This window comes from Siniperca chuatsi, linkage group LG17 (assembly GCF_020085105.1).
Source record: "Siniperca chuatsi isolate FFG_IHB_CAS linkage group LG17, ASM2008510v1, whole genome shotgun sequence".
Taxonomy (NCBI): Eukaryota; Metazoa; Chordata; class Actinopteri; order Centrarchiformes; family Sinipercidae; genus Siniperca; species Siniperca chuatsi.
Window position 1 is genome coordinate 11,627,241 of NC_058058.1, and position 25,707 is coordinate 11,652,947.

Here is a 25,707-nt window from a genome sequence, read left to right on the forward strand (position 1 = left end):
TCATCTTATGTAATAGGTTGATTGAAAATTGAAAACTTGAGGTAAGTGAAATAATAAGCTCTACAAAGGAACGATGTAGACTGTTGACACTATAGAGAAATGTAGACGTATAAAGTACAGTGAATGTGCAGACTATAGCAATAACAACACAGTGTATCATACGAACCTTATATAGATTCAGATGTGAACTTGATACAGCACTCTGGTGAGGCAGACAGACGAAGAAGAAGAAGAACAAAATGAAGACTTTGGAGCGGCCTAGTCCAAGTCCTGACCTGAATCCTATTGAGATGCTGTGGCATGACTTTAAAAAGGCAGTTCATGCTCGAAAACCCTCCAATGTGGCTTAATTACAACAATTCTGCAAAGATGAGTGGGCCAAAATTCCTCCACGGCGCTGTAAAAGACTCATTGCAAGTTATCGCAAATGCTTGATTGCAGTTGTTGCTGCTAAGGGTGGCCCAACCAGTTATTAGGTTTAGGGGGCAATCACTTTTTCACACAGGGCCATGTAGATTTGGACTTTGTTTTCCCTTAATAATAACAACCTTCATTTAAAAACTGCATTTTGTGTTTACGTGTGTTATCTTAGACTAATCTTTAAATTTGTTTGATGAGCTGAAACATTAAAGTGTGACAAATATGCAAAAAAAAAAAAGGAAATCAGGAAGGGGGCAAACACTTTTTCACACCACTGTATGTAGAGCATAGAGTTAGAATAACATATCTTTTCAGAAAATCTTTTTTAGGTGACATAGAGGACCATGCAACCATGTAACAAACTGGTTAATGTTACAAATAGACTGATTACTTTGTCTTTCAATGGTATTAAACATTGCTAGTATTTGAATACAAAAGAAGATACTATACAAATACTACATAAATGACCTTGTAGGAATGCCATAAAGAACATTGTGTGTATAGTAATATAATATAGAACATAATACTTATGTTGTGTGGCTCATAAGGCATATTAATGAGATATAAAAACCTAATATGTAATTAAAATGAATAGCCCATCTCATGAAAGAAAAGTTACGTAGCCTACTTTATTTATCAAGTTCACTCAGACAATATATCACAGCTTTTTTAGGGTCGTTAGCATTATATATATTTATTTTTAAACTTGGAAATAGTTTTATATGCTTAAAACCATCAGACTGTATAAAATAAAACATATCTATATTTAAACTTAATTTGAGCTTTTGTTGAGATGAAGATGTCAATTTTGCTATTCCAATATCTTGGAGTTTAAAGCAGTTACATCTTTATTGATTAGCGTCAAATACACTGCTAGTAGACTGCAAACTGCTAGCTAATTTACTCCAATAAATTATCAATTTCTTGGTACTCTGGTATATTTTGGTACCTCTCTGGGACACTGAAAATAAGTGGAACTTTTTAACCGCACACGGTAACGTAAGAAAGTGAAAGGAAAACGTTTAAAGACAAATAAAACGATTTTCATAATAAATATCAAAAATCCTTACAATCGATGGCGCAGACAACGTTCGTCCTGCTGTGGTGACATCATATAGCAAGACATCGGTTCAGGTACCGGCAGCGAATCACAGCAGTTGTTGCTTGACAGACACGCGGTCAACAGCCAATAGGAAGCCTCCGTTGGTCAGGCGGGGGCAGGACCAGTATTGACAGGTAGAGATGCTGGCGAAATATTACCAACGGTCCTCCAACGTGAACATCAGATGAACTGCTGCCGTTGAAAGTTTGAATAAGTGAACATTTACTTTACCACCATAAAGCGCATTTCTTCCAGGCTTTAGTGGGCCTGTGAAGCGTTTGTTTTGAGAGGACAGATCCAGCGGAGGAAGTTAAAATGTCTATGCATTTGTATGAAATGAGCAGTAAACTGCTCGGGGACACTGTTGGGAATCTGAACGACAACCTGACCTCCGTGGTGCTGGCAGCCTCTGTCATCACTCTCACGCTGGGATATATTACTAAGTTGCTGCTCAAACAGTCCTCCGACAAGGATCTGGTAAGTTAAAGCTAAACATATAAAAACAAATCAGTGAGTCAGACATAGTTACTAAAATGTCAGTTTGTATTCAACATTCACTGTTTCATGTTGCAGGATTACCCACCTTACATCCCCTCCAGCATCCCCTTCCTGGGTCATGCCATTGCATTTGGGAAAAGTCCCATTGAATTTCTTGAAAATGCGTATGAAAAAGTAAGTACTGAAACTATTAGTCGATTAAACAATTGATTTATCATCAAAACAGTTAAGTTTGCTTTTTAACAAATCAAAAATGCCCCAAAATTCACTGTTCCAGCTTTTCAAATGTGAATACTTTTGTTTTCTTAGTCTCTGTGATATTAAATTAAATATATTTAGGTTTTGGACTGTTGGTTAGACAAAACAAGCAATTTGAATATATCATAATTGACTTTTTATATTATTAATTATATTTTTAAAACAATATATAGAGCAAACTATTCATAGACTAATCAAGAAAATACTAAACTAGATATTTTCTTTACCAATTAAACAATGAAAATATTTGTTAGTTGCAGCCCTGTGTTGCAGTTTGCACTCATGCAAAGACACAGATCACCTCAACGAATTTCTGGAAAACGTGTACACACTTGGCCTGACTTTCCACCTTGTTTGGGATTTTTTTAAACTAGTGGTTCCTAACTTTTTTGGCTCGCAAAAAAATGACACAGTGTCTACCTGTGACCCATCACCACCAGTTGTATGTATGTGGTTTATAACCTGCAAATAACAAGTCTAAAAAAGTAAGTCTTAGACACCTTAAAAGCTGAAATTATTATAATGAGAAAAAAAGCCATAATAGGAGAGGCATTAGATGTATCGTCTCACAACCCCTTAGATTTATTTTGTCCTGACCCCCAAGCACTGCTTTAACCCCTGCGTCTCTGCTGTCCCCACACAGTACGGCCCTGTGTTCAGTTTCACCATGGTGGGGAGTACATTCACCTACCTGCTGGGCAGCGAAGCAGCCACGCTGATGTTCAACAGCAAGAATGACGACCTGAATGCAGAGGACGTCTACTCCAGACTGACCACTCCAGTGTTTGGCAAAGGTGTAGCCTATGATGTCCCAAACCCTGTGAGTCCACCTTAACTGTGAAATCGGGTTTATTAACAAATCCACATGGGTGCATGAGAAGGAAAGTGTAAAATCAGTGAAAGAGATAAGATCCTACCAAGTTAATAATTGCTAGAAAATAAATCCCCGTATATTGCAGTTGTATCAGATCAGCTATAATACAGGCTGTCTTCAATCTGTTGCAGATTTTTCTGGAACAAAAGAAGATGTTGAAGACCGGACTGAACATCGCTCGTTTTAAGGAACATGTGAAAATCATCGAGGCAGAGACCATCGAGTATTTTAAGAGATGGGGAGACAGCGGAGAGAGAAGTAAGATCCTTCACAAATCACTTGATTAAAACATGAACAAAATTAACAAGTGACACAATTCACTTTTAATAAGACTTCTTCCAGTTTGTTTTGGTCACTTTAACCCAAAGTTTTGTTGAGTATGTAAAGTTTGTCACGTAACAGTTAAGATATGCAGTTTTATATTGAGTCACAAACAGCACAACCTAAATGCATTACCCATAAATAATGATAAGAAACCACTAATGTGTTTTTGCCATCTCATGTCATGTATTAATTTACTCAACAACCAAACGAGCAGGAGTATTTACAAGGGAGGTATATTGTTTGTCTGTCCCGTTGCTCTGGATTGTTTCCGTTCCTGGTTCTCAGCGAACGAATGTTTTGCCTGTTTCAGACCTGTTTGAGGCTCTGTCTGAGCTGATCATCCTGACGGCCAGCAGCTGCCTTCATGGGAAGGAGATCCGCAGCATGCTGAATGAGCGAGTGGCCCAGCTCTACGCCGACCTGGACGGAGGATTCAGTCACGCTGCCTGGCTCCTGCCCGGCTGGCTGCCACTGCCCAGCTTCAGGTGGGACTGCTGGAGGAGCTCAGGACACACAAATGTGTTGATAGTCGACATCTGTCACTGGATGAAGCTGAGACTGAACTTCATTTGATTAGAAAAGGAAGACATCCCTGAAAAGAAACTTAGCATATTACAATCCAAAAATAGTGGAACAGTTATTTAAAGAAAAGAACATATCCATACACATTTTTCACAAGTTTATTGAACACAAATATAACTCTTTTTTTTGTCAGGAAAAGGGACAGAGCTCACAAAGAGATCAAGAACATCTTCTTCAAGGTGATTCAGAAGCGCAGGCGATCTGGAGAGAAAGTGGACGACATCCTGCAGACCCTCATCGATGCCACGTACAAGTAAGAAAGCTTCAATATCCAAGGACATTATCCAGGAAATGACAGCATGGTTTCAATTCTGAGCTCATGCTGCCAGATCACAGTTTTGCCTTTCATGTTGAAATGGATCATTAGATACATCCAGACATCTAATTGTATATCTCCAAAAACCTTTTTAAGATAAAAGAAAACAGACGTTTTCATCTTTCAGAGGAGCTTGTGATCCTTAAATGAACTGAAAACCCTCTAAATCTCAGGGTTCTCATTAGAAAACAGTAAAAGTCAATACACCTCACATCAGCAAATTGTACTTAATTTAATACTTTATTTAAATCTATAACCAAGGGGGGACTGAGCTGACCCACTGAACCATATTTTGGTCTTGGCTTGCCTTCCTTGTTAACCACATCACATTGTGACAATATAATTAGACATGTAAAGATATTATATTTTAATATTTTATATTGTCAGAACTGGAAAAGTGATATCCCAGTGTTTAGTGTCTGTTGCAGCCCCAGTTTACTATAATCACCAACAGAGAAAATCACCAAAAAGTCTGAATAGATGCTAAAACATCGAAAATATGATTATGGCCCTTTAAAGTTTTATCAGTTCTAAAGATAACACTATTTCCCCTTCAGAGACGGACGACCCCTGAACGATAATGAGATCGCGGGGATGCTGATTGGTCTCCTCCTGGCGGGTCAGCACACGTCCTCCACCACCAGCGCCTGGATGGGTTTCTTCCTGGCCAGAGACAAAGCTCTGCAGGAGCGCTGCTGCGCCGAGCAGAGGGCCGTGTGTGGAGATGACCTGCCTCCACTCAACTTTGATCAGGTAAGGCTGGGCCTGTGTCGATGCAAACGTTTTATCATATTGGTCATAATTATCACAACATACAGAATTATCAACAACATTTTTAAAATGGAATTAAAACATACTACAGTAACTTTCCATCAACAACTGAACTTTACAACCGTATGTAAAACATGACAAAAACTACCCATTTCAACAAAATAATGTACAGTAATTAAAGTAGGTAACTCCACAGTACAAAATAGAATATCATTTGCAATGAAATAATAATGTCTCCACCTCTGCGTTTTCCTACATGATTGTGTCGACTAAGTGACAATAACAAACATTTAAAGGTTATATTGCTAACTTTTTTGTAGAAGAATATTTAAAAAAACAAAAAACACATCCACAGAGCCTTTAGAAAGGTGTGGAATAAAAGTATCACTTTTCCTAAAAAAAATATTATGATTGTTTTTGACAGGTCTAAAATGAATGTTTTGTTTATCTCTGTGTGAGATGTCTGACGTTTGGTTCCTGCTTCCAACGAGGCTCGTGAGCCAATAGCATAACGACGTTGGTCGGACACTGACGTTAGCACATATTAGCTGTCTTAGCTATTCGCCCGACCAATAATAACCCATAAAATTACAGTTCTGCATATTTAAACAAAATAAACAACAACTACCGACAGTCCTTAAAACCTAACCTTAAGTCCTTAAAACCCTAACTATTGTGTTGTCACTGGTTAGATTGTCACAAAATAACAGCTTCAGTCCCTGAGGAGCTACGTTAGCATTAGTAACGGTTGAGTCCAGTTATCTAACTAACGATATAGTTCCCTCAAACAATGTAAAGTTATAATGAAGATGAGTATCTGAGGAGATTTAGACGTGGACCAGGCTCCGACGGGTAATATATCCAATATATTACCAGTGTGTCATGTCGAAGGTAAATTAAAGTTCCCAAAAAGACCCAAAACGTGACCGTTATTGAGGATGTCATCTCATATAGCAGTCTAACGTCAGCCCTGTTATGAGACACTTTGCTGAGGAACTTGTGGCTAGCTAGCCATGTAGCCAGCTGCGTTAAGCGTTAACAGCTACGGTACTCACGTTAATATAAACATCTGAAAATACTGATATGATCATACAGTTGTCCTTTCTCCCTGTAGCCATTGTTGCTGTGTGGCACTCAGCTGTTTTTTATAATCCGCTATGAGATTTGTTTTCAGCAAGAAAACACTACGCTAACACTAACGCTAGCTAACGTCAAGTTTTACTGTAGCTGCCTGTCTAAAGTCGAGCGCTGTGGGTTTTAATAACATCCCTACAATGTACTGTACTCTTTGATTGGATTAAAATGTAAATATTTACCTTATGTCTTATAGTGTAAGGATGATTGAAATGTCATTTTACGGTAAGTGTTGTAATATAGGGCCCCTATAATTATTACATGATGGGGGGGAAAGGGTTACCTAAAGCTAGCTAGCCATATCCTAAGAAAACAATAGATAACGTTACATGAAACACCACCGCACAAAGTAACCTAAAACTATAGGTAATGTATAGCTATATGTTGCAAAATTAATTCATTACTCTATCATGAAAGATTCATCACTCTCGCGCCACTTGAGCATGAAATATGCAGGTTGTGCAACGAACTGGCAACCACTGGACTGGGGAGGGGGAGTGCGTCATCTAGTGGCTGGATGTTATCAATGTTATCAATAGCACCTTTAAATGTGTGATGCAGTTACATTGATTGTAGTCAATAATAACACTGCAATCATGCATACAGATCACATTTTCCTAAAAGAAATACACCAAAACTCACTGATTTTGCATCAGAACAGACTACCTGCTGGCTATTGAAGCACTGTTGTCTGCACTGTGTGTACAAAATGCTACAAAATCTTGGTTGAATTCAGGTTAATGCCTACTGTATGAGTCTTTATTGGTTTTACCCAGTACACGGAGAGGAAAGGGAGGAGACAGGTTATAAAGATGTTTCAGGCCTTGACACAGACAGTAACTATGGTGAAGATGAATGACAGATTTGCTCCAAATCTTTTCTGCTGTCGGTATACATAATGGTTCCTCTGGGCTGTTTTTTGTTGTGATGAGAGAAACCTAAGAAACAGTTTGTTAGTCCTCATATTGTCCTGGTTTGATCCTTAGCTGAAAGATCTCAGCTTGTTGGAGCGCTGTTTGAAGGAGACCCTGCGTCTCCGCCCGCCCATCATGACCATGATGAGGATGGCTCGCTCTCCTCAGGTAAGAACACCAGTTTGTTCCAGTTAAAACATCCTGAATCATATCCCAGTTGCTCCTGTCTAGTCCTTTTGGTATTTCTTTTTAGTATTTGACATCAACAAAAAATTGTTTCTCCTTTTAATTGTAATGCTGCATTTCTCAGTACTGTGTAGAAATTGTTTTTTCTCCCTTATTCTCTCAGACTGCAGCAGGATACACCATCCCTGTGGGCCACCAGGTCTGCGTCTCTCCAACTGTAAACCACCGCCTGCACGACACCTGGGTGGAGAGGATGGAGTTCAGCCCTGACCGCTACCTACACGACAATCCCGCTGCAGGGGAGAAGTTTGCCTATGTGCCATTTGGAGCCGGTAAGAAAAATCAGTAACTTTGTAAACACAGGTTTGACCCAGGTTAACTCAGTGCCGCACCTGTAAACAAAATCTTGCTTTTTCTTTTGTTTCATTGCATTTGCCAAGAGTCATTTCTGTGCAATACAATCACTCTCATACAGCAGTGTCTCTGAAGTATTTCACATTTTCTTTGTCAATAATTAAGATGACAAATGCGGTCAATTATGTATCTAAATCAACAAAAAATCTGTAGGTTTAAAACTGAGCAGAAATTGAACTAGAAATTAACTTATGTACAAGAAATGCTTATTACTCTCAACGTCAGCAGGCAAGACAGACGTCTACACAACCAAATCAAAACTGTACCTATGTTGTCTGCTCTTCAGGCCGCCATCGCTGCATCGGGGAGAACTTTGCCTACGTCCAGATCAAAACCATCTGGTCCACTTTACTGCGCATGTACGACTTTGACCTGGTGGATGGATATTTCCCCACAATCAACTACACCACAATGATTCACACCCCTCACAACCCCGTCATCAGATACAAGAGGAGAAAACAGTGAGGCTGAAGGGAAACAGTGGAGAGGCAAAGACACGAGGAAACAGTCAAACATCCTGAGTGTTTGAAGTGAAGCTTGAACTTCCTGGGACTTGAATTTAGGTGAATGTACTTTGCTCTGCCTAAATGTCCAACCTTTTATTTTTTTTTGTGCTTCTTTCAGCCCTTTTTTCCCCCCCTGAATGTCAACATTAATACATGAAACTTGTGTTTCCAGAGATAATTACACTGACTGTATGACTCTGACTTGAGCACAGATGCTAATATTCACAATGTGAATTCTTCAAAATAGAAATGGTCGGTAATACAGTGCCTTGATGGTGAGAAAATATCAACTCAGTGTAACTGTAAAACCAAGCAGAGTACTTAAGTCCATATTCCAGATTTGGGTGGGAGGAGGGTTATCCAGTGAACTTCATTATTCCTGCATCATGAGCCTTCTGTGGACCCCCCCCAAAAATGCAACAAAAGTGAAATTGCAACCTTTATTGCATTTAACACATTGAAGAAATAACAATAACAGCACCCGCTGTAAATAGCTCTAAGTCCCTGGTGCACAGAGAGTATATAAATCAGCTGTTGTGGGATGTTTCCACACGGTCACAGATAATTTTGCAGGATGGCCATCCCATTCACACAGAATCAGATGGGATGCCATCCTTCAAAACTGCCCAAAAATCCCCCCGAAATAAGGTCATGGCCGCTGCATTCAAGATCATCTCACATTTCAGAAGAAAGTTTTTCTTGCGGTCACTTAAACTTTGAATAAAGTGCTTTTTAAAGGTGACCTGTACTAATTAGGAACTTTCCACTGGACCTCGCTGAGTTAACGAGCACCGACTGATCTTTTGTGTGAACAGCATGTTACAGTGTCTCACTGCACAAGCTGTGTTGTTGTTCACAGGACTTGAATCAAACCTAGAACTCTATTACATGTCTTCTCATTACAGAAGATATTTTGCTTATCACGGCATATTTTGGTTTATTTTGTTCTTTGTGATTTTCAGTTCTTTTGTTCCAGAAAAAACTGTTATATTAGGGTTAAGGTAATTTCAATTAATAATTCCTTCTTTCAATAAAGAAACTCTCAAAAATCAGCTCCTACACACTATCAACACTTTAGCCAAATTATTGAATAACTGTGTTTTGGTACAGCTACCTTCATTATCTTCGCACATCTGCCTGTAAACAGTTATCTTGAAAAAAGAAACTTTCAAAATGTTTTGCCCTCAAAGTTTTTATGTTTCTTTGTAGAAAAGAAGAGATTTTTATTTTCTTGTCAGCAGATAAACAGGAAATGAAAAATACACAACTTTTCAAATAATGCAGTCCTCTTTATTTCAGTTTTTGACAAAATACCCAGAAAATTCAAAGCTCCTACACTTTACAAAAATACGTTCTCTACAAATGTCCTCTGTAGTCTGTCTGGCCTAAACAAAACACAGTGTAGTGTAGAATATCCAGTAGCAGCCTCCTGAACAATAAACCCAAACATTCTCTACATAACGCTCCACCCATACAACGCAAACATATAAATTAATCACAAGGTCTTAAATTAGCATTAGACAAATATACATGATTGTAGTTCATCCACAATAAAGAGGCAGATTCAATTACAAACATAGCGCGACAAAGTGCTGGCGACAAAAAAGCCTGAATACAACATGTCGTACACTAATAAAAAATGTGTTTTGGTCCACATGGAAAGATACAGTCCACCCCAGACTGATAGAAAACAGCAGAGCGCTCAGCACGAGAAAAGGCAACTGAGTTTCTTCAAGCCAAAGTAACTTGACGGCGTCTATCTTCTCAAGCCAAAGTGCAATTGAGCATATGAAGAAGCACCTGCGGAGAAAATAAAAGTTAGTTTTCTAAACTGAACTTCAGTCCCCCGCACAGTAATTTAGGGGTAATCTACACATATCTTTACAGTGTCAAACAATAGCTTGTGTGTTTGTTTTTGTGACTGAGAGATGGTGCCTTAAAATGCGGCTGTGTTTATCGTGTTAATGAGTGTCCATATAAACAAGCCTTTGCTTCTTAAGTAAAACTTTTCTGACGCACAGTGTTGAGACTTGCTGACATTCTTAAAAATAGCAGAAAAATATGGAATAAATAAGTTTATTCTGTGATGTATACATTTAAATTCTATACAGCACAGTTTTATGTCTTTTCATGGCATGGCACTGAAATACCAAATCAGTCAATTACGGAATTAGTTTTTTGGTGCCCTCTATCAGTGTTTTGCTGACTTGAACCACTTACATATGCTCAAAACAGTCAGTATTCATACAAAAAACTCTTGATAGTGGACTGTGCTGTTAATGTACACTATTCTCTCCTTTAGCTTCTCACAGCTGGAACAAATTCTAACTAACTGTGGATGTTGGTGAAAATTAAAATTTAATATTTGAAAAAACATTTAGCTTTCTTTTACATTATAACTGGCGGTGCCATGTATGCTAATTTCTTGTTTACTAACGGCAAAAAAGTCTACTATAATGGCTAGTACATAGTTTATAGTTTGTACACTTAGTATGTAGTACAGAATTGGGACACAGCGTACTGTATGTGTTACCTGATGTCACACTCCCCAGCCTCCGCTGCAGCGCCTCCAGTCTGGAGATGTAGTCGGTGAGCGCTCGGTCCGGGTCGTAGTTCTGCAGGTGGGAACAGGTGAGAGCTCCGGGGTCTCCGGCCATGTGAAACCTACACAACACAGACACAACAGACATATTTCACTATAACAAATCTAAATTCTGATCTGAGTTAGCCTTCAATTTAAAGAATAAAAAAAAAGAAAGACATTAATATTAACTTAATATTTTCTTATATTTTCATGTTAGTATATATAATATCTTGTGATGATCATTGTTTTTGCCATTTTATAGACTAATCTAGATAAACCACTTGTTAAACTGATTGTTAAATTAATTGTTAATAACAGTAATTGTTAGTTGCAGCCCCATTTTATGTTGCACCTGTGTTGTGCGGCAGAGACAGCTGATCTGGGGGATTCACGTCCACTTCGCCCCCTGCTGCTGGATACTCCTCCTCCTCCTCCACTTCCTCTCTCTCTGTACATCTCCACGCCCCCCGGGTGAAGATAAGGTGATTCTCTCATGTCTGTACCTGAGAGAGATGAATAAAGATTTATTGAGCGTCACTTCTAAATGATTCTCTCCAACATGTAGAAGCCAAAAAACACGTTTTGGTTACCTAATGTCTGTCCTGCTCCATTCTTGTTGACGCTGCAGGAGGTTGTGGAGTTCATCCCCGTCGCCTTGTGCCATCGCTTGACTAGGAAACGCATTCTGAACAGAAAATGTGTAGGTTTTAGTTTTATAAAATAAAGATTGTAATCTCTGTGACTGCATATACATCTGTTAACATGAGGAAGCTCCAGCTGCCTACCTGGAGAGGGCGATAGAGACTCGGACGGCAGAGCGGAAGCGCATCAGCCCCCGGCGGCGCTGGCTGAGGGAGTCCAGGCTGGAGAGCGACGGCCGGCCGCCCATCCTGGAGAGGAGCAACAACGTGGCTTCCTCACACTCCTGAAAGCCGCCCAGCAGTAACAGCAGATACTTCTTCTGGTAGATCAGCGCTTTGCGGAAGCTTTCTGACCTCAAGTACTTCCCATACATCCTCTGAAGGCAAAGGAAAGGAGTAAAATGATTTCTGCTTTCTAAACAGCTCCCTGAGTTACTATAATGAACTAACTACAAACTCCTCAGATACAAGCTGAATTAGTGATGTATTAGCTGTTTTTAGCTGACCTTCAATGCAGCATTGTCAGCCTCAGGTCCAGTTATCTCTCGCAGGGTGTCGGTCCTGATCTCCCCCCTGAGTTGGGCCACCTGCGCCTGGGCCAGATGTAAAGCTTTCTCCAGGCGGACCTTCTCTCTCGTCCAAGCCTCCTGCTCCTGGGAAAGCAGCATACCTGCCGAGTCCACCTTCGACACTCCTCTCCTGCTGCTGAACTGCAGGAGGACATGAAATAAGGAAATTTAGTCCTCCACATGGAATGACAAGAGATGAAAATCTGAAAACAGCTATCCACATATGAGGAACTTCTATTATCTTGTATTCTCTTACAGTTTTGGGTGCCACATCTTGATTCATTTTTTGTGTTTAATTCCACTATTTACCAATACATAACTGTTTGAAGAACACAATCATCTAACCCTCGATCAGTTGTATTTCCTGTCATGTACTCACACTGTCGCCTGATCCCAGTCCAGCCTGCCGGTAGCGTCGGAGCTCTTCCTCCAAGCGGAGCGTGTGGTTCCTCAGATCGTTCTTCTCTTCAGTCAGACGGCTGACAAAACCTGTCAGCTCGGCGTTCTGCCTCAGCAGGCGCTCTGTCAGGGAGTTGGAGGAGCTGGAGGAGCCTCCTGCCAGCAGGGAAACACTCTGCGGGAAACACACACACAAGTAGTCACAACCTTGTGTGGTCACGTTGGGAGCTCAACAGATTACAGACATTTGGAAAAATAAACAAAGAGTTGATGTGAGCTCATCAGCAAAGGGAAAATTCTTCTTTTGATCAAAAGTTGTCCACAACTAGGTGAATTTGCTCAATTATGTTTTGGCAAGATTTTGGTCTTCTATATTTTGCTTCTGTATATCATCCATTAAAACTTAACTCAAACCATCAAAACCAACGCGGGTTTAAAAAAAATCAGCGAAAACAAAAAAAGAACAGTTTCTGACCTCAGGGACGGAGGGTAGACCTGGGGATTGCTGCAGCATAGTGATGACCTCATCAACAGTGGACTGCAGCCAGGATAACTCTCACTGTCGACCTCTGCGGTCAGCCTGTACATGACAAACAATTAGTTAATTCACAAAAGGCTATATTAGACAAGTCCTGCATATACATTTATGGATTCTGTACTCATTGATCCATTGTTAATATAAAAATATTGATTATAGCTGCTTTAATTACCTGCCAGTTGTCTTGCTCGCCATGCCACGGATCTTCGAGGAAATAAGGTGGAGTTCGCCTAGGATCTTGTCGGCTGTGCGCCAAGGACCGTGGTGTGGTCCACTGGTGCAGCCTGTTGGAGAGACCTCCAGGTGGGGAGACGCGCTGGAGCTCGCTGACTGAACATTGCCACTCTTCTGCTGGAACACCCAGTCTTTGGTGCGGTCGGTGGACTCACCGTGCCAGACCGCCTTCTGTTTAGATAATAACAATACAGCTTTAATACTTTGTATGTCATGAAACTAGATGAAAAAAGACTGCACTATTAAAAAATGAATAAAAAGTCAGAATTTGTTAAGAGTGTGCGACTAGTTGATACTTACACTGTGGCCATCAGCCTGCAGTGGTCCGCTCCCCTCCCTCCCTCCTCTCTGCTCTCCTAACTGGTTCATCCTCTCCTCCAGTCTCTCCTTCTCTTCTTCTAGACTCTTCCTCCTCTCCATCTCTCTCTCCAGCTGCTCCTGGGCTTCGGACATACGTGCCTCCAGGCTCACCAGCTGGGCCCGAGCCTCCAGCAGCGCCTCCTGGTCCCGTCTCGACCTCTGACTCCCCAAAGTCAGCTCCTCCTCTTTCCGTACCACCTCAAGCTTCTGGGCCTCCACCTGACTGAGGAGATGCACCACCTGGAGAAAAAATTAGGATAGATGTTAGCCTCTTATTAACAGTGTTTCTGCTTCTTCCCTTAAGGTGTATTGTTATTGCACCATCAAAGCTTTGAGAAGTTTCAGTAATAAGAGGCTAAAACAATAACACTCTGAGTGCTTAATGATATGAGGTAACCATTGGAAAATATTTTGACCTGATGAAGATCCAGCTAGGATTGAAATGGTCTATTTAAATTAATTTGTGCATAGGGTTCAGTGTGCAGGTGTTAGGTATATTTTTATTTTTTGGGGTATAAACTAATACAATCCGTCCTCCATGTAAAAGTTGGAAGTCTAAACTGATCACTCGTAAAGCAAAACATGAAGATTTCAGACTGCAAAGTCACATACCTGCAACAAAATATAAATGAGTCTGGCATTTATAACTACTTTGCAAGTTTATGATACTTCAGCCAAAACAAGACATGCCAAATTGGACTAATTGTGTCTCTTAATAATAAAAACAGGTTAATTTAATCAGAAATATTTACAGTGGTTCCAAATCTTTTTTGCTAGTGACCCTTCAATCTGAAGCAATAGATATTTTGGAGCCCTCATCACATGTCTATGATTGAAGAGTGATTTTCCCTTCTGAGATTGTTTGGTTTGAATAATTTCAGAGGACTTACATGTAAAACTATACAGTTTTTCATACAGTATATAGAAAAATGTTTAAAAAGTATGAAAACTAAATGGACAGTAATTTAGTATAGCTGAATGTCATCTTTTTTATTTTTCCTACCCCTGTACTCATCTCCTGATCCGCAGGTGTGGAACCACTGGTTTCTGGTAAAAACCCAGCAGGCTCAGAATATTATTTTTGATTCTTTTGCAGTTTTAAGGTTTTACAAATAGTTTTAATTAATGGACACAAGATACAAGACATTTTGATAATGATGCAATTAATCAACATTTATACTTTTTGTCCCCCATCTTGTAGCTATTTGGAGCAAATTCAGCAGAGTACAGAAAAACCTCCCACCTGTGCATGTTTGTCATCCAGCTCCCTCTGCAGTCTTTCCAGCAGACTCCCTTCCTCCTCGAGCCCCCTTCTATCCTCCTCGTTGGAGGGGCCGCTGTCTGTGGAGACACCCGTTCGTAGCTCCCTCTCCCTCCCCAGCGCAGAGCTCATCTCCAGGGCTTTGGCTCGCTCCGTCTCCAGCTGGACCTGGAGCTCCTGGAGGCGTCTTTGGAGGCTCAGGTGCTCCTGTTCAGCCTGCTGGGAGAGCTGGGAGGAGGCCTGGCGCTCCTGCTCCAGGGTCAGGGTCAGCAGGGCCATGTGGCTCTTCTGCTCCTCCAGAGTGAGGTGCAGGTCCTTGGAGGAAAATGGAAATACACTTGTTTTTACGGTATAACGTAAGAAAGGGAAAGTTGACTGCATCCACTGTCTGCTGAATAAAACCTCACTAATTTATTTATTTTGTTTATTTAATAAGGGCATGATAAATATTATTACATGGAAAGAAGAAATGCAACAGATCTAATGTATATAGGACATCTAGCTGAAACTAATTTGAAGCCCCCGTCCTTGGTTAGACTTTTAAATTTAGATTACTCCAATATAAAAAAGGCACCTGTCTAAAGGCTCTTACCTCCAGTTCTTCTCGTTTACTCTCCTCATTTCTCCCAGTTCGACACTTCTCCTTCTCCATGGCCCACTGAAGATCTCTGCTTCTCTTCCTCTCCTCTGTCAGGTGGTCATTCAGTGCGTCCACCTCAGCAGCCTTCTGCGATACCTCGGCCCTGTTGACAGACATAACATTAATGAGATGAGAGGTAATGGATATTATAGTTATATAGAATGTTTTTAGGTTTGCTGAAGTTTGGTTCCTTTAAATTAAACAGTTGTGAGTGGAGGCAAACATTCGCTGATGCAAAGGTTAAAGCATTGGTTCTTAAGGGGACCCAAGATAGATAAATCTGAGGGGCCAACACACGATTAAAGGGTTAAGAAAGAAAGTTGAAGAAAAAATCAGTTAGATAAAATTCAAAAGTTACAATATACGATATAAAAATACAGTTTGTTATTGTTATTATCAAGTCTCTGATCACTGGAATACCTATATTATAGCACATCTGTCTTAGTTAAGTATTTTTACTATAGTAGTTATTTAAATGTATCCAAGTGTGTTGGATACTCATCTGTGAACAACCATCATATCTAACCTGAGTGTCTCCAGCTCTTTGAGGTGTTTGTGCTGAGCCTTGAGCGTCGTCTCCAGCTCCAGTTTGGTCTGGGACAGTTCACCCTTCAGCTCCTCCACCAGCAGCCTGGCGGCCTCCGCTGCTCCATCAGCTCCTCCTCCCTCCCTCTGCTCCTTCACGCTACATTCACCACCCAATGACACAGCAGGCTGGACACCTGAAGGACAACAAGCAATGAACAACAATATCAGGATGTCTTCCCACTCAAAGCAGGCAAAATAATGAACACATTACACTAGTAAGCAAATATGAAAATGTCTGAAGAACATCACCAGCAGAGTGAGAGTAGGTTTCAAGGAATGTTTTAACTGGTTCACCTTGATGAAGTTCGTCTAGTTGACCACGGAGCTGATGAATCTCAGAGATGAGACTGGACCTGTCCGCCGCGCAGAGCGAACCCATCGCCTCTCTGTGCTGGGCGTCCTGCATCAGGATCACAAATACAACAGCTGTTTGGTTACTGACCAGCACAAATTATATTTAAAGGAGAGGAAAGACATGAGAAGGTTGTTTCTGTCCAAAAATGTGCAAATGTTTGTCATCTCTTGGGTAAAAGCTAGACATTGAAATTATGTAATTCTCAATCATTGAGTAGGGTTAGTGACAGGACTTAATCAAATAATATGGTTCACATAGGTCACACTTACAGAATGTGTGCAAAAGAAAAAACCTGTGGTCAGAGCGCAACTTTAGAATAGTTTACTATTAGATTATCTAATTCAATTCAAATTGTTTTTGTGTTTGTTACTATCCTGCTTATTTGATATTTAATGCTTTATTGCGAAGTTTCGAAAAGTGCTTTATACAGTAAATAAATCTTTTGTCAGTTAATTTTAGGGTTAATAGAAGAGGAAACTGACTGGTTTGACAGAATATATTTTAGAATAAATGCTACAGCATATGTGCCAGTACTGGATTTTAACAATAATAAATAAATGAAAGGCATATTTTTAGATTACACCTTATATAAATAACTACTGTCTTCCAGCTACTTTACATTTAAAATGGCCTTTACCCTCAATTTTACCAGTGAACACTGATGAGTAATCTTAATTTGGAGTGAATTCAGTGCCAGATTACAGATTCAGTTGTTATTTCTGACCTGTTCAACCAGTCTGCGCTCCAGCTGATTGAGGTGGACGATGGCGTCACTGGTGTCCAGCAGGTGCAACTGACTGTGGAGGGCGCTCTTCAGCATGCTGCGCTCCCTCACAAACACCTGCCGCACTGCATCCAGCAGCTCCGCACGCCAGTCCACACTGCCCGACGTCTGCGGCAAGTCACAGACACACAGATATAAGACATGACAAAAAGGACAACTTGACATTTAAATCATCCTTGCCGCTTTGAACTGTGACATTTCTGACAGGTTGAGCCCTGACAGGACTCTTGGGGGGGGGGTCTCCTCTACCTGTGTTTCTCTGTGTGTCTGCATCTGGGTGATGAGGCCTTTGAGAGACTCCACAGTTGCCAGTAAGGCGTCTCTTTCCTTCACCCAGCCTTGGACGTTGAACTGGCTGCCCGGCTCAACTTCAGAGAGAGGGAGCTCTGACAGAGAGAGCACCTGCATGCCCTCCTGGTGCACCTCTCGGAGCAACGTCTAAACAGACAAACACCACACAGAAAATGTTGTTGGGTTTACCATCATTCTTTTCTAGTTCAGAAAAAAATCGGAAAAAGAGCCCCTTCCGAGATGTATTGGAAGTAATGCCTACACATACAGTAAGCGAACACAAACAACGTATGAAATCCATAATTTCACATGGATCACATGCAATATGGTCTGCCTGCACCTCAAATCAGTAGAACAGTCAATAACTAAAAAACATTGTGCCTCAACTCATATTAATACAGCCTTGAAGAACAGGAAAATACTGTATTGATAACTAAAATCCCAGATGACATCTAGTCTCATATCATAATTCAGCATTATATATTGCTGAGTTCTAGGACAACATGTATGAATTGAAGGTTGTACCTTGATCCGGTCAGGCAGTGGATCATCAGTCTCTCTCCTGGCGCCCTCTGGAGTCGTCCTAAACTCCTGCTGCAAGCTGGGGAGGTCAAATCCAGTCCGCTGGCTGTAGTCGGAGCTGCTATCTGCAAGAGGACAAACATGTTCTTGAAACAAAATACTGAAAATGATGAACAACAACAGAGTATCGATATGTACTTAAAGGATAGGTCTGGATTTTTTTCAAGTCTGTCTGAATACAATACTGACATTCCCATATATACGTGGAATTGGTCTGAAGGGTCACTGTTTCTCTGCTTTCACATGGCAATGGTGCAGTATCACAACTAAAATTATTACCAATGCTAATAGAAATGTGCGAAATAAATACTTGCTGCCATGACAACCAATCTTAAGGTTTGGAAAGTGTTAACAAACTAACAGCAGAAACACTGAGGCAGAAATAAGAATAGCTAAGCAGATTACTCTCTCAGGACTACGTTGTTTATAGCACTCAGGTTATTTCTGTAAATAGTTTATTCAAGAAAAACCTGAAAAACACATGAAGAATTCTGGAGAAAAACAGAAACAATGATTAAACAGAGGAGGAGCCCTTAGGTGTGAGTGTGCTGCATCAATGTGTTGTATCTTACCACTTGTGTAGCCATCTTTGAACTGTGATGTAGGGCGGTCTTGTCTTGATGAAGGGGCCTAGAAAAGATTAAACATGATTCAGATCCTTCTTTTACTATATTAATCAAAATGATAATACAACACAAGCTAGCTTTGCACATCCTGAGTATGTACGTTTCAAAAAAATGCTGACAGAGCTGAAACAATTAACCGATTAGTCGTTCAACAGAAAGTGTATTGCCAACAATTTTGGTAATTGCTAAATCTTTAAGTCTTTTATCAAGTAAAAATGCAAAACATTTCCTGGTTCCAGCTTCTCAAATGTGAGGATTTGCTACTTTTCTCTATTTTATTATTGTACACTGAATAGCTTTTCATTAGTTAATCATTATTTGCAGCCCTAAATGCAGCCCTAATTTTTTCAACCATCATGTAATGCTGTATGTAGGTTGCAGGAGAAGAAGAATATTTAGGAGCAGCACAAAAGCCATGTTGTTTTTGCAAATATGGTCATTTTTAAACAAAATGTAAACCACAGTGTGAATCAAATACCTTCAAATAATAAGTTTGTAAGTAATGTTTTGCAGCTTCTCTCAACACAAAACTGACACATAGCACATAGACAGATTGTAACTACAGTCATGACATTTACTAGAGAACATCTTTCTTCTACAAATAGTGCAGAACAAACATTCAGTGTCCCAGATCCATACAACATACTGATTCTAAGCAGGTTTTTAGTGTGTTTTTACTGGAAAAGTGACAAGATAAAGTGAACTCAAACCAGTGTTTTGAGTGTGCTGTTGATGCACGCTACTCTCCCACAATGCAGTGCACAAAGGAAATGGAGGAGCTGCTAGCAGCTGAAAAAGTAAATGTGGGTGGTGGTGAAACAGCTCCATAAAATCTTGGAAAATAATTTTTAAAAAGTATTAAATCTCAGGAAAAACATTCTGATGTCTCTGTGAAGTTTAATTGACAGACACTTTCCAAAGTCACTTCATTCCCTGTTAGTATAAAGTGTGTTGATATTTTTGTATACTAAAACAGTGTCCTATGACTATACTATTAGTATATAGTATATACTGTATAGAATTAGTACGTAGTATGGATTTGGGACACAGCTATTGTTTCACATCCTCACCTCTGTGAGGTGCAGCTTGTCAATGACAGCCTTGAGGGCCTTACACTCATCCTCCAGAGCCTGTGTGTCCCTACGAAGGCTCTCGCTCTCTGAAATATGTCGAGCCTCCATGTCCAGGATCTCTGCTGCGTGGAGCTCCTGCATCTGTACAATCTTCTCCTGGAACTCCCCGATCACCTCTTCCATCTCCTCTTTGGTTGGAGACCTGCTTTCCGGACCGAGGTCCGACATTTGTAAAGGTTCGGTCTGCGTGAACGAGTGCGTTAGAGCCATGTGTTGCTGCTCAGAGCTGCTGTTTAGCCACGCGCTGTGAGATTTGCTGGAGGACTGACTGGAAGCGGCAGAGTTTTTCCTGGCGAGAGATGGTCTATCTTTGGCACCGCTTCCTTTACCAGTCGACTGTTTGCCTCCTTTCCTTTTAGGCTGGGTGGTGGAGGAGGAAGAAGCAGAGGAGAGAGGCAGAGGAGACGGAGAGGGAGAGGGGGAGGGAGAAGGAGATGGAGGACCAGAATCTGCTGTCTTCATCAAGGCTGTTTGTAACTCCTGGAGCTCTTCTTTGAGCTTAGAAATGGAGAGCTCACGGACGTGGAGTTCGTCCTGTAGTTTCTCATTGTGCTGCCTGTAGCTGTTGAGCTCTTCTTTGGTGGTATCCACATTCTTTTTCACCTCCTGGAGCTCCTCTTTGAGTTTAGAAATAGAAACTTCACGGACCTGGAGGTCCTCCTGGAGTTTCTCACTATGCTGCCTGTAACTGTTGAGTTCTTCTTTGGTGGAAGCTGCGTTGCTTCTGACCTCCTGGAGCTCCTGGAGAAGCTCTGTCATGTTGGCTCTGTCTTCTTCAGCTTTTACCTTGAGGATGATTGGGCAGGTGGTCAAATACTATACATTCCGCCAGGTATCATGAACAATCTTATCAGTTTTAGAGAAATATAAATACATTGATTTTACTGTAAATCATATTTCAATGCAAAAAAATAAGTTTAAACATTTCCAACTTACTTGGAAAAGTTCTCCTTTAAGGTGAGCAATGGTCATTTCCCGCTCCTTTAAAAACACAATTGTATGTAATTAATATGTGTGTAAATAAAAACGTATACAAATATATATGATTACAGATATACAGATGAAACAAGAGTTGACACATTCAAAGGAATAGTTCGACATTTTGGGAAATACACTTGTTCTCTTTCTGGCAGAGAGTTTAATGAGAAAATTGATACCACTCTCATTACTGTCTGTTAAACATGAAGCTACCGCCTGCAGCCGGTTAGCTTAGCTTAGCAGAAAGACTGAAAACAGGGGGAAACAGCTATCGTGGCTCTGTCTGAAGGTAACAAAATCCACCTAGCAGCACTTCTAAAGCTCACTAATTAACATTAACATTAACCGGCTGCTAGCTCCAGCTACATATTCACCATACAAACAGAAGAGTGGTACTGATCTTCTCATCTCCCTCTCAACAAGAAAGCAAACTGTACCTGCAGCAGTTCCTGTAGCTTCTCCAAGCTCTCCCTGCAGCTGTTCAGCTCCTCTTTGGTGGCAGCTGCCTCATTTTGAGCCTCTATTAATTCCTGTTGAAGCTCAGACACCTTGGTCTCCTCACTGCCTCCAGATGATACCTGAAGTGACAGTTTAAATTTTAGACAAGACTCTGTTTATAAAAAACGTAAACTGCCGTAGGATCACATTTTTGTTCCTACCTTTTGAAGTTGGTCCAGTAGTCTCTCTATTGTAACCGTTTTTTCCTAGAAAGAACAGCATGTTTTGTTAATCTCAAACATTAGAAATACTCTCAGAAGAAGTATGAACACTAAGAAGCAGTCACATACTTTGAGCTCCTCATGGAGTCTGCAGCAGCTCTCCTTGAATCTGTCGAGCTGCTCTTTGGTGGCCGAGGCCTCGTCTCTGACCTCCTGCAACTCCTGGAGAACCTCTGACACAGCCGGGTGGTCATCAGCAGAGGAGGCCTGATAAAAAGGTCACAAAGATTCAAACTTATCCGAGCTGTATCGGGCAAGGGACAACATTACACAGCCCGAGATTTGATTACAATGACTTCATTGAGTTTTCACTGGTTAACCATTAATAAGGGTACAAAGAAAATTCATAAACATGCTCCAATATAGATTCCATTCAGTACAGTAACACAACAGTGTACATGAGCAAAACGAACAAATATTACACTCAACCTTTAAGTGTAAATACAAGCTTATATTTACCATTTTTGGATGGACACAATCTTCTACTTTCTTCTGAGATTCTATCATTAACACTTACGTGTTAATTAGTTATGACAATTTTAAGTTAATAACCAAAAAACTGAGAGAGACGAATCTGGATAATGTTGGTCACAGTAATTTCAACACCACTATTATCATTTCATATATATGAGAGCTAAATGTAAATTCAAATGCTATATTTCCATGGTGTTATATTTATATAACAAACAAAAAACTAAAATTACCTAAATGTACATCTCAGTGAGATCTAAAATTAATAAAATAAACTAACAACTATATTTCGAAATTTAAAGGAGAGCTCTCTGTGCTCTTTATAAGAATAGTTTGACATTTTGGAAAATACATGTATTCGCTTTCTTGCTGAGAGTTAGATGAGAGGATTGATACCACTCATGTCTGTATGGCAAACATGTGGTTAGCTTAGCTTAGCATAAAGACTGGAAACAGGGGGAAACAGCTACCCTTGCTCTGTCCAAAGGTAATAAAATCCACCTACCAGCACCTCTAAATCTCATTACTTAACATGCGGCATCTTATTTGACAATTTGGACTATTTCATGGCCAGGCACAAAATGTCCTCTAACACTTATTGGCCAAACTCTTACCCCCACAGCCGGTGATGTCCTCTGGTGTGTCCTGGCTTTCATCTGACTGAGCAGATCCATGAGCACAGACAGCCTCCTCTCGTACTCTAGCACCTCCTCCTCTGAGCTGGAGAGCAGCTGCTTCTGGAGCTCCTGGTCTTTCTGCATCCCGCTGAGTCCCACCTCCAGTTCCCGTAGCTTCTGGGTCAGATGGACCACCCTCCCTGTGGGAACTTGTCTCGCTTGACCAACTCCACTGAAATCCATTTGGGGAATACCAAAGTCACCAAATTCATAGACATGTGGTTCCACGCTTGGCATCACATTTGGCTCAGCATGTCTCTGCTGGTCCTGGTTTTCTTTGGATCCTTGTGATCCCTGTTGCTGGAAGGCCTCCAGTGTGGCCTGGCTGACGAGCACTGCAGCCACTTTCTCCCTCAGATTTTTCTCCAGATTAGAGACCTTCTGTTGGAGACCCTCCGCATAACTTTGTGTTTGCTCCACAAGGAGGCGACAGCGGCTTATCTCGCAGTCCTTTTCACCGACCACATCCTCAAGCTCCTGGATGCGGAGGTCTAACTCTTCCACTCTGGATGTTGCACTCTGCTCTAAAGCTTGTACTTGGGCCTGCATGACTACAAAGCCTGCAGTTTTCTCTCTGAGAGCTTCTTCAAGTTCACCCTCTGAGCTCTCCAGTTTTTCTGTTTCAGCTAAAGCTTCTGCGCTCTCTTTCAAGCGCAAATATGTCTTCAACAGCTTACTGTGCTCTGTTTTGAGCGTATCGACGTCTTTGGTGGCCAGGTCCATTCTCTGCTTCATTTCATCGTATTCCTCTTTACTTGGTCCCCATACGCCGCTCTCTGGCTCAGCCTTGGTGTCTTCGTCTTCCTCTGTAGCCTGCTTCTGCTCGATATTAGCCAGTTCCTGCTGAAGTCTGTCTATGACTGCATTCAGTTGGTCAAGCTCCTCCTCATTGTTCCTCTTCAGGCGTTCTTGTTCGCTCCGCAGGCACTCCACCTGGGACTCCAGGTCTTTAATCAGCTCATCCCGGTCATCAATTTCCTAAAGAGAAACAAACAGACATTATTAAACCATAAAAATATCAGATTTGAGGAGTTCATAGCTATCCTGCTATTTGGATAAACCTCTGAGTCCCTGTTGTGCTTAAAAAGATTCTTTGAGCCCAAGATGATGTAGTTTTAAATGGCATTTATATTTAAAATTTCTAAAGTTGATCAGATTGTAAAAACTCTTCAGAAGCTCAGAGGTTTAATAAGCCACCTCACATGAGCAAATGATCACCTCACAACAGATGATGGTGTTTGGAACTACTTACCGGGATAAAACAAGCAAAAACAACCCAACAAAAAACAAAACGAAAAAAAAAGGAGCCAACAAAAATGAAAGCGTACATGAAACCAGAAAACACACACACTGATGCACAGAGCTATGCATATTCGAAATAGACTTTTATTCTATTTCGTATATGCATATTGTGTTACCTTGTTTTCAGAGGCTGTTTCCATGTGTTGGAGCTTAATGATCTGTTCATTAAGAAGTGCTATTTCCCTGTCCTTGTCCTCCATCACCTTCAAAAGTCAGAGATTATAATGTGATGGCTATTAATAAACACGTCACGCGAAAGTCCAGTCAGCCTTGTGGCGGACTACAGAAAGCACACTGCAGTGGCAGCGAGTCTTGCACGGCAGAATAATGTGCAAAAAACCCCTAAAAATGTGCAAAGTAAAATTAAAAACATAGAGCAAATATTTTATTTTAAAAAAGAGCATCTGAACCAGTGTGTTTTTGCAGTTTGTGGGCAGAAATATAAATGTTATAGGACCAGCAGAGACATGTGAGTGGTATATTCATTACCTAATTATTATTTTTTTTATTTTTACAAATGATGGCAGCAGTTTTTTTAACGCCAGACTTTGTGTTGTATTTCTGCAGTTAATGTACAAGCTTTTCTGGCAATGTCACAGATAGTTTTAAAGTCACCAACAACCACTGGTTTATCTTTTGCTCTTTAGTGCAACAATTTGTAAGCAGAAAACATAGATTAATCATGCAATAACTGAGAATACATGCGTAAAGTAAAGCATTTTTTAAAACAATATGTGGCCAGCGTCTGTCTCACAATGATATCCACAGTTTTTAAGAAGCCAGAGTGGCTGCAGTTCACACACACACACACACACCCACACCCACACACCCACACCCACACCCACACACCCACACCCCCACACCCCCACCCACCCACACCCCCACCCACCCACTTCTGGAATTCACATTCTTAGGTAAAGATACCATAAAAACTTCGTGCAGCAGGGTGGCTGTTTTACCTGGAGCATGCTATCTCTTGTTTCTAGGTATTGCTGCTGGCTGCTGATCTCCTTCCTCTGGATCTCCAGCTGCATGTGAAGCTGCTGCACCTCCTCGCTCTTGTTCTCCAGCTCCTCTCTGAACTGCTCCAGCTGCTCTTCCAGGTTACAGATCTGAGGTGACAGGTAAACATGACAAGCACTTTAGAGGAGACGCTACAAGACTGTGTAGAATATACACCTCACTGATACTACTGAAAATCTAAAAACTCTGACTTTCTCAAAATATTTTACTATTACTGTAATTATAAACAGAATAAAAGCAAAAAAATGCAGACCTTGACATCAAAGGACACTACAGTACTAATGGTTTTTCCCTGCAGGAAAATACACACATTACATGTAGTTGCAGAGCTATTGAAAAACATTGATGTAACGCTTGCACACTGACTCTTGTGGTTTAGAGTCAGCGTGCAGGCATTACTCTTTTCATCAATGCTTTTAAAAACCTCAAACACAAACTGAGCAGCACACTACCTCTTTCTCTTTCCGCTCCAGAGCTTCTCTCTCCGTCTGTAACTGAGCCTCCAGTGTGGAGTGTTTTGCCTCTGTGATGGATGCATGCTGCTTCTTTTGTTCAACCTGCGACACACACACACACACACACACACACACACACACACACACGAAAGAAACTATTTAGCACAGCAGTTATTTATAACATGCACAGAAAAGACG

The 25,707-nt window shown here is 40.8% G+C and overlaps 2 protein-coding genes across 2 annotated transcripts in view; one reads left to right on the plus strand and one right to left on the minus strand.

The window, feature by feature from the left end:
- Positions 1-1,691: 1,691 nt before the first annotated feature.
- Positions 1,692-9,365, plus strand: LOC122864916 (lanosterol 14-alpha demethylase). Its single transcript, XM_044172689.1, has 10 exons — positions 1,692-1,999; positions 2,096-2,194; positions 2,922-3,098; positions 3,284-3,410; positions 3,787-3,961; positions 4,192-4,311; positions 4,932-5,127; positions 7,266-7,361; positions 7,543-7,711; positions 8,080-9,365. The coding sequence occupies exons 1-10, from the start codon at positions 1,838-1,840 to the stop codon at positions 8,256-8,258; spliced, it is 1,500 nt and encodes a 499-aa protein (XP_044028624.1). The 5' UTR covers positions 1,692-1,837; the 3' UTR covers positions 8,259-9,365.
- A 202-nt stretch (positions 9,366-9,567) lies between these two features.
- The window catches only part of akap9 (A kinase (PRKA) anchor protein 9), a 67,602-nt gene continuing 51,462 nt past the window's right edge, over positions 9,568-25,707 (minus strand). The window contains 28 exon segments of the mRNA XM_044172686.1: positions 9,568-10,099; positions 10,833-10,963; positions 11,236-11,386; positions 11,474-11,568; positions 11,669-11,901; positions 12,031-12,234; positions 12,473-12,667; positions 12,968-13,047; positions 13,050-13,072; positions 13,203-13,435; positions 13,565-13,864; positions 14,868-15,200; positions 15,478-15,628; positions 16,052-16,247; positions 16,408-16,513; positions 17,193-17,360; positions 17,502-17,690; positions 18,069-18,190; positions 18,698-18,755; positions 19,822-20,670; positions 20,821-20,865; positions 21,300-21,440; positions 21,522-21,566; positions 21,651-21,788; positions 22,667-23,707; positions 24,148-24,234; positions 24,991-25,143; positions 25,507-25,611. Of these exon segments, the coding sequence (XP_044028621.1) occupies positions 10,056-10,099; positions 10,833-10,963; positions 11,236-11,386; positions 11,474-11,568; positions 11,669-11,901; positions 12,031-12,234; positions 12,473-12,667; positions 12,968-13,047; positions 13,050-13,072; positions 13,203-13,435; positions 13,565-13,864; positions 14,868-15,200; positions 15,478-15,628; positions 16,052-16,247; positions 16,408-16,513; positions 17,193-17,360; positions 17,502-17,690; positions 18,069-18,190; positions 18,698-18,755; positions 19,822-20,670; positions 20,821-20,865; positions 21,300-21,440; positions 21,522-21,566; positions 21,651-21,788; positions 22,667-23,707; positions 24,148-24,234; positions 24,991-25,143; positions 25,507-25,611 (5,616 nt within the window). The 3' untranslated portion in view covers positions 9,568-10,055.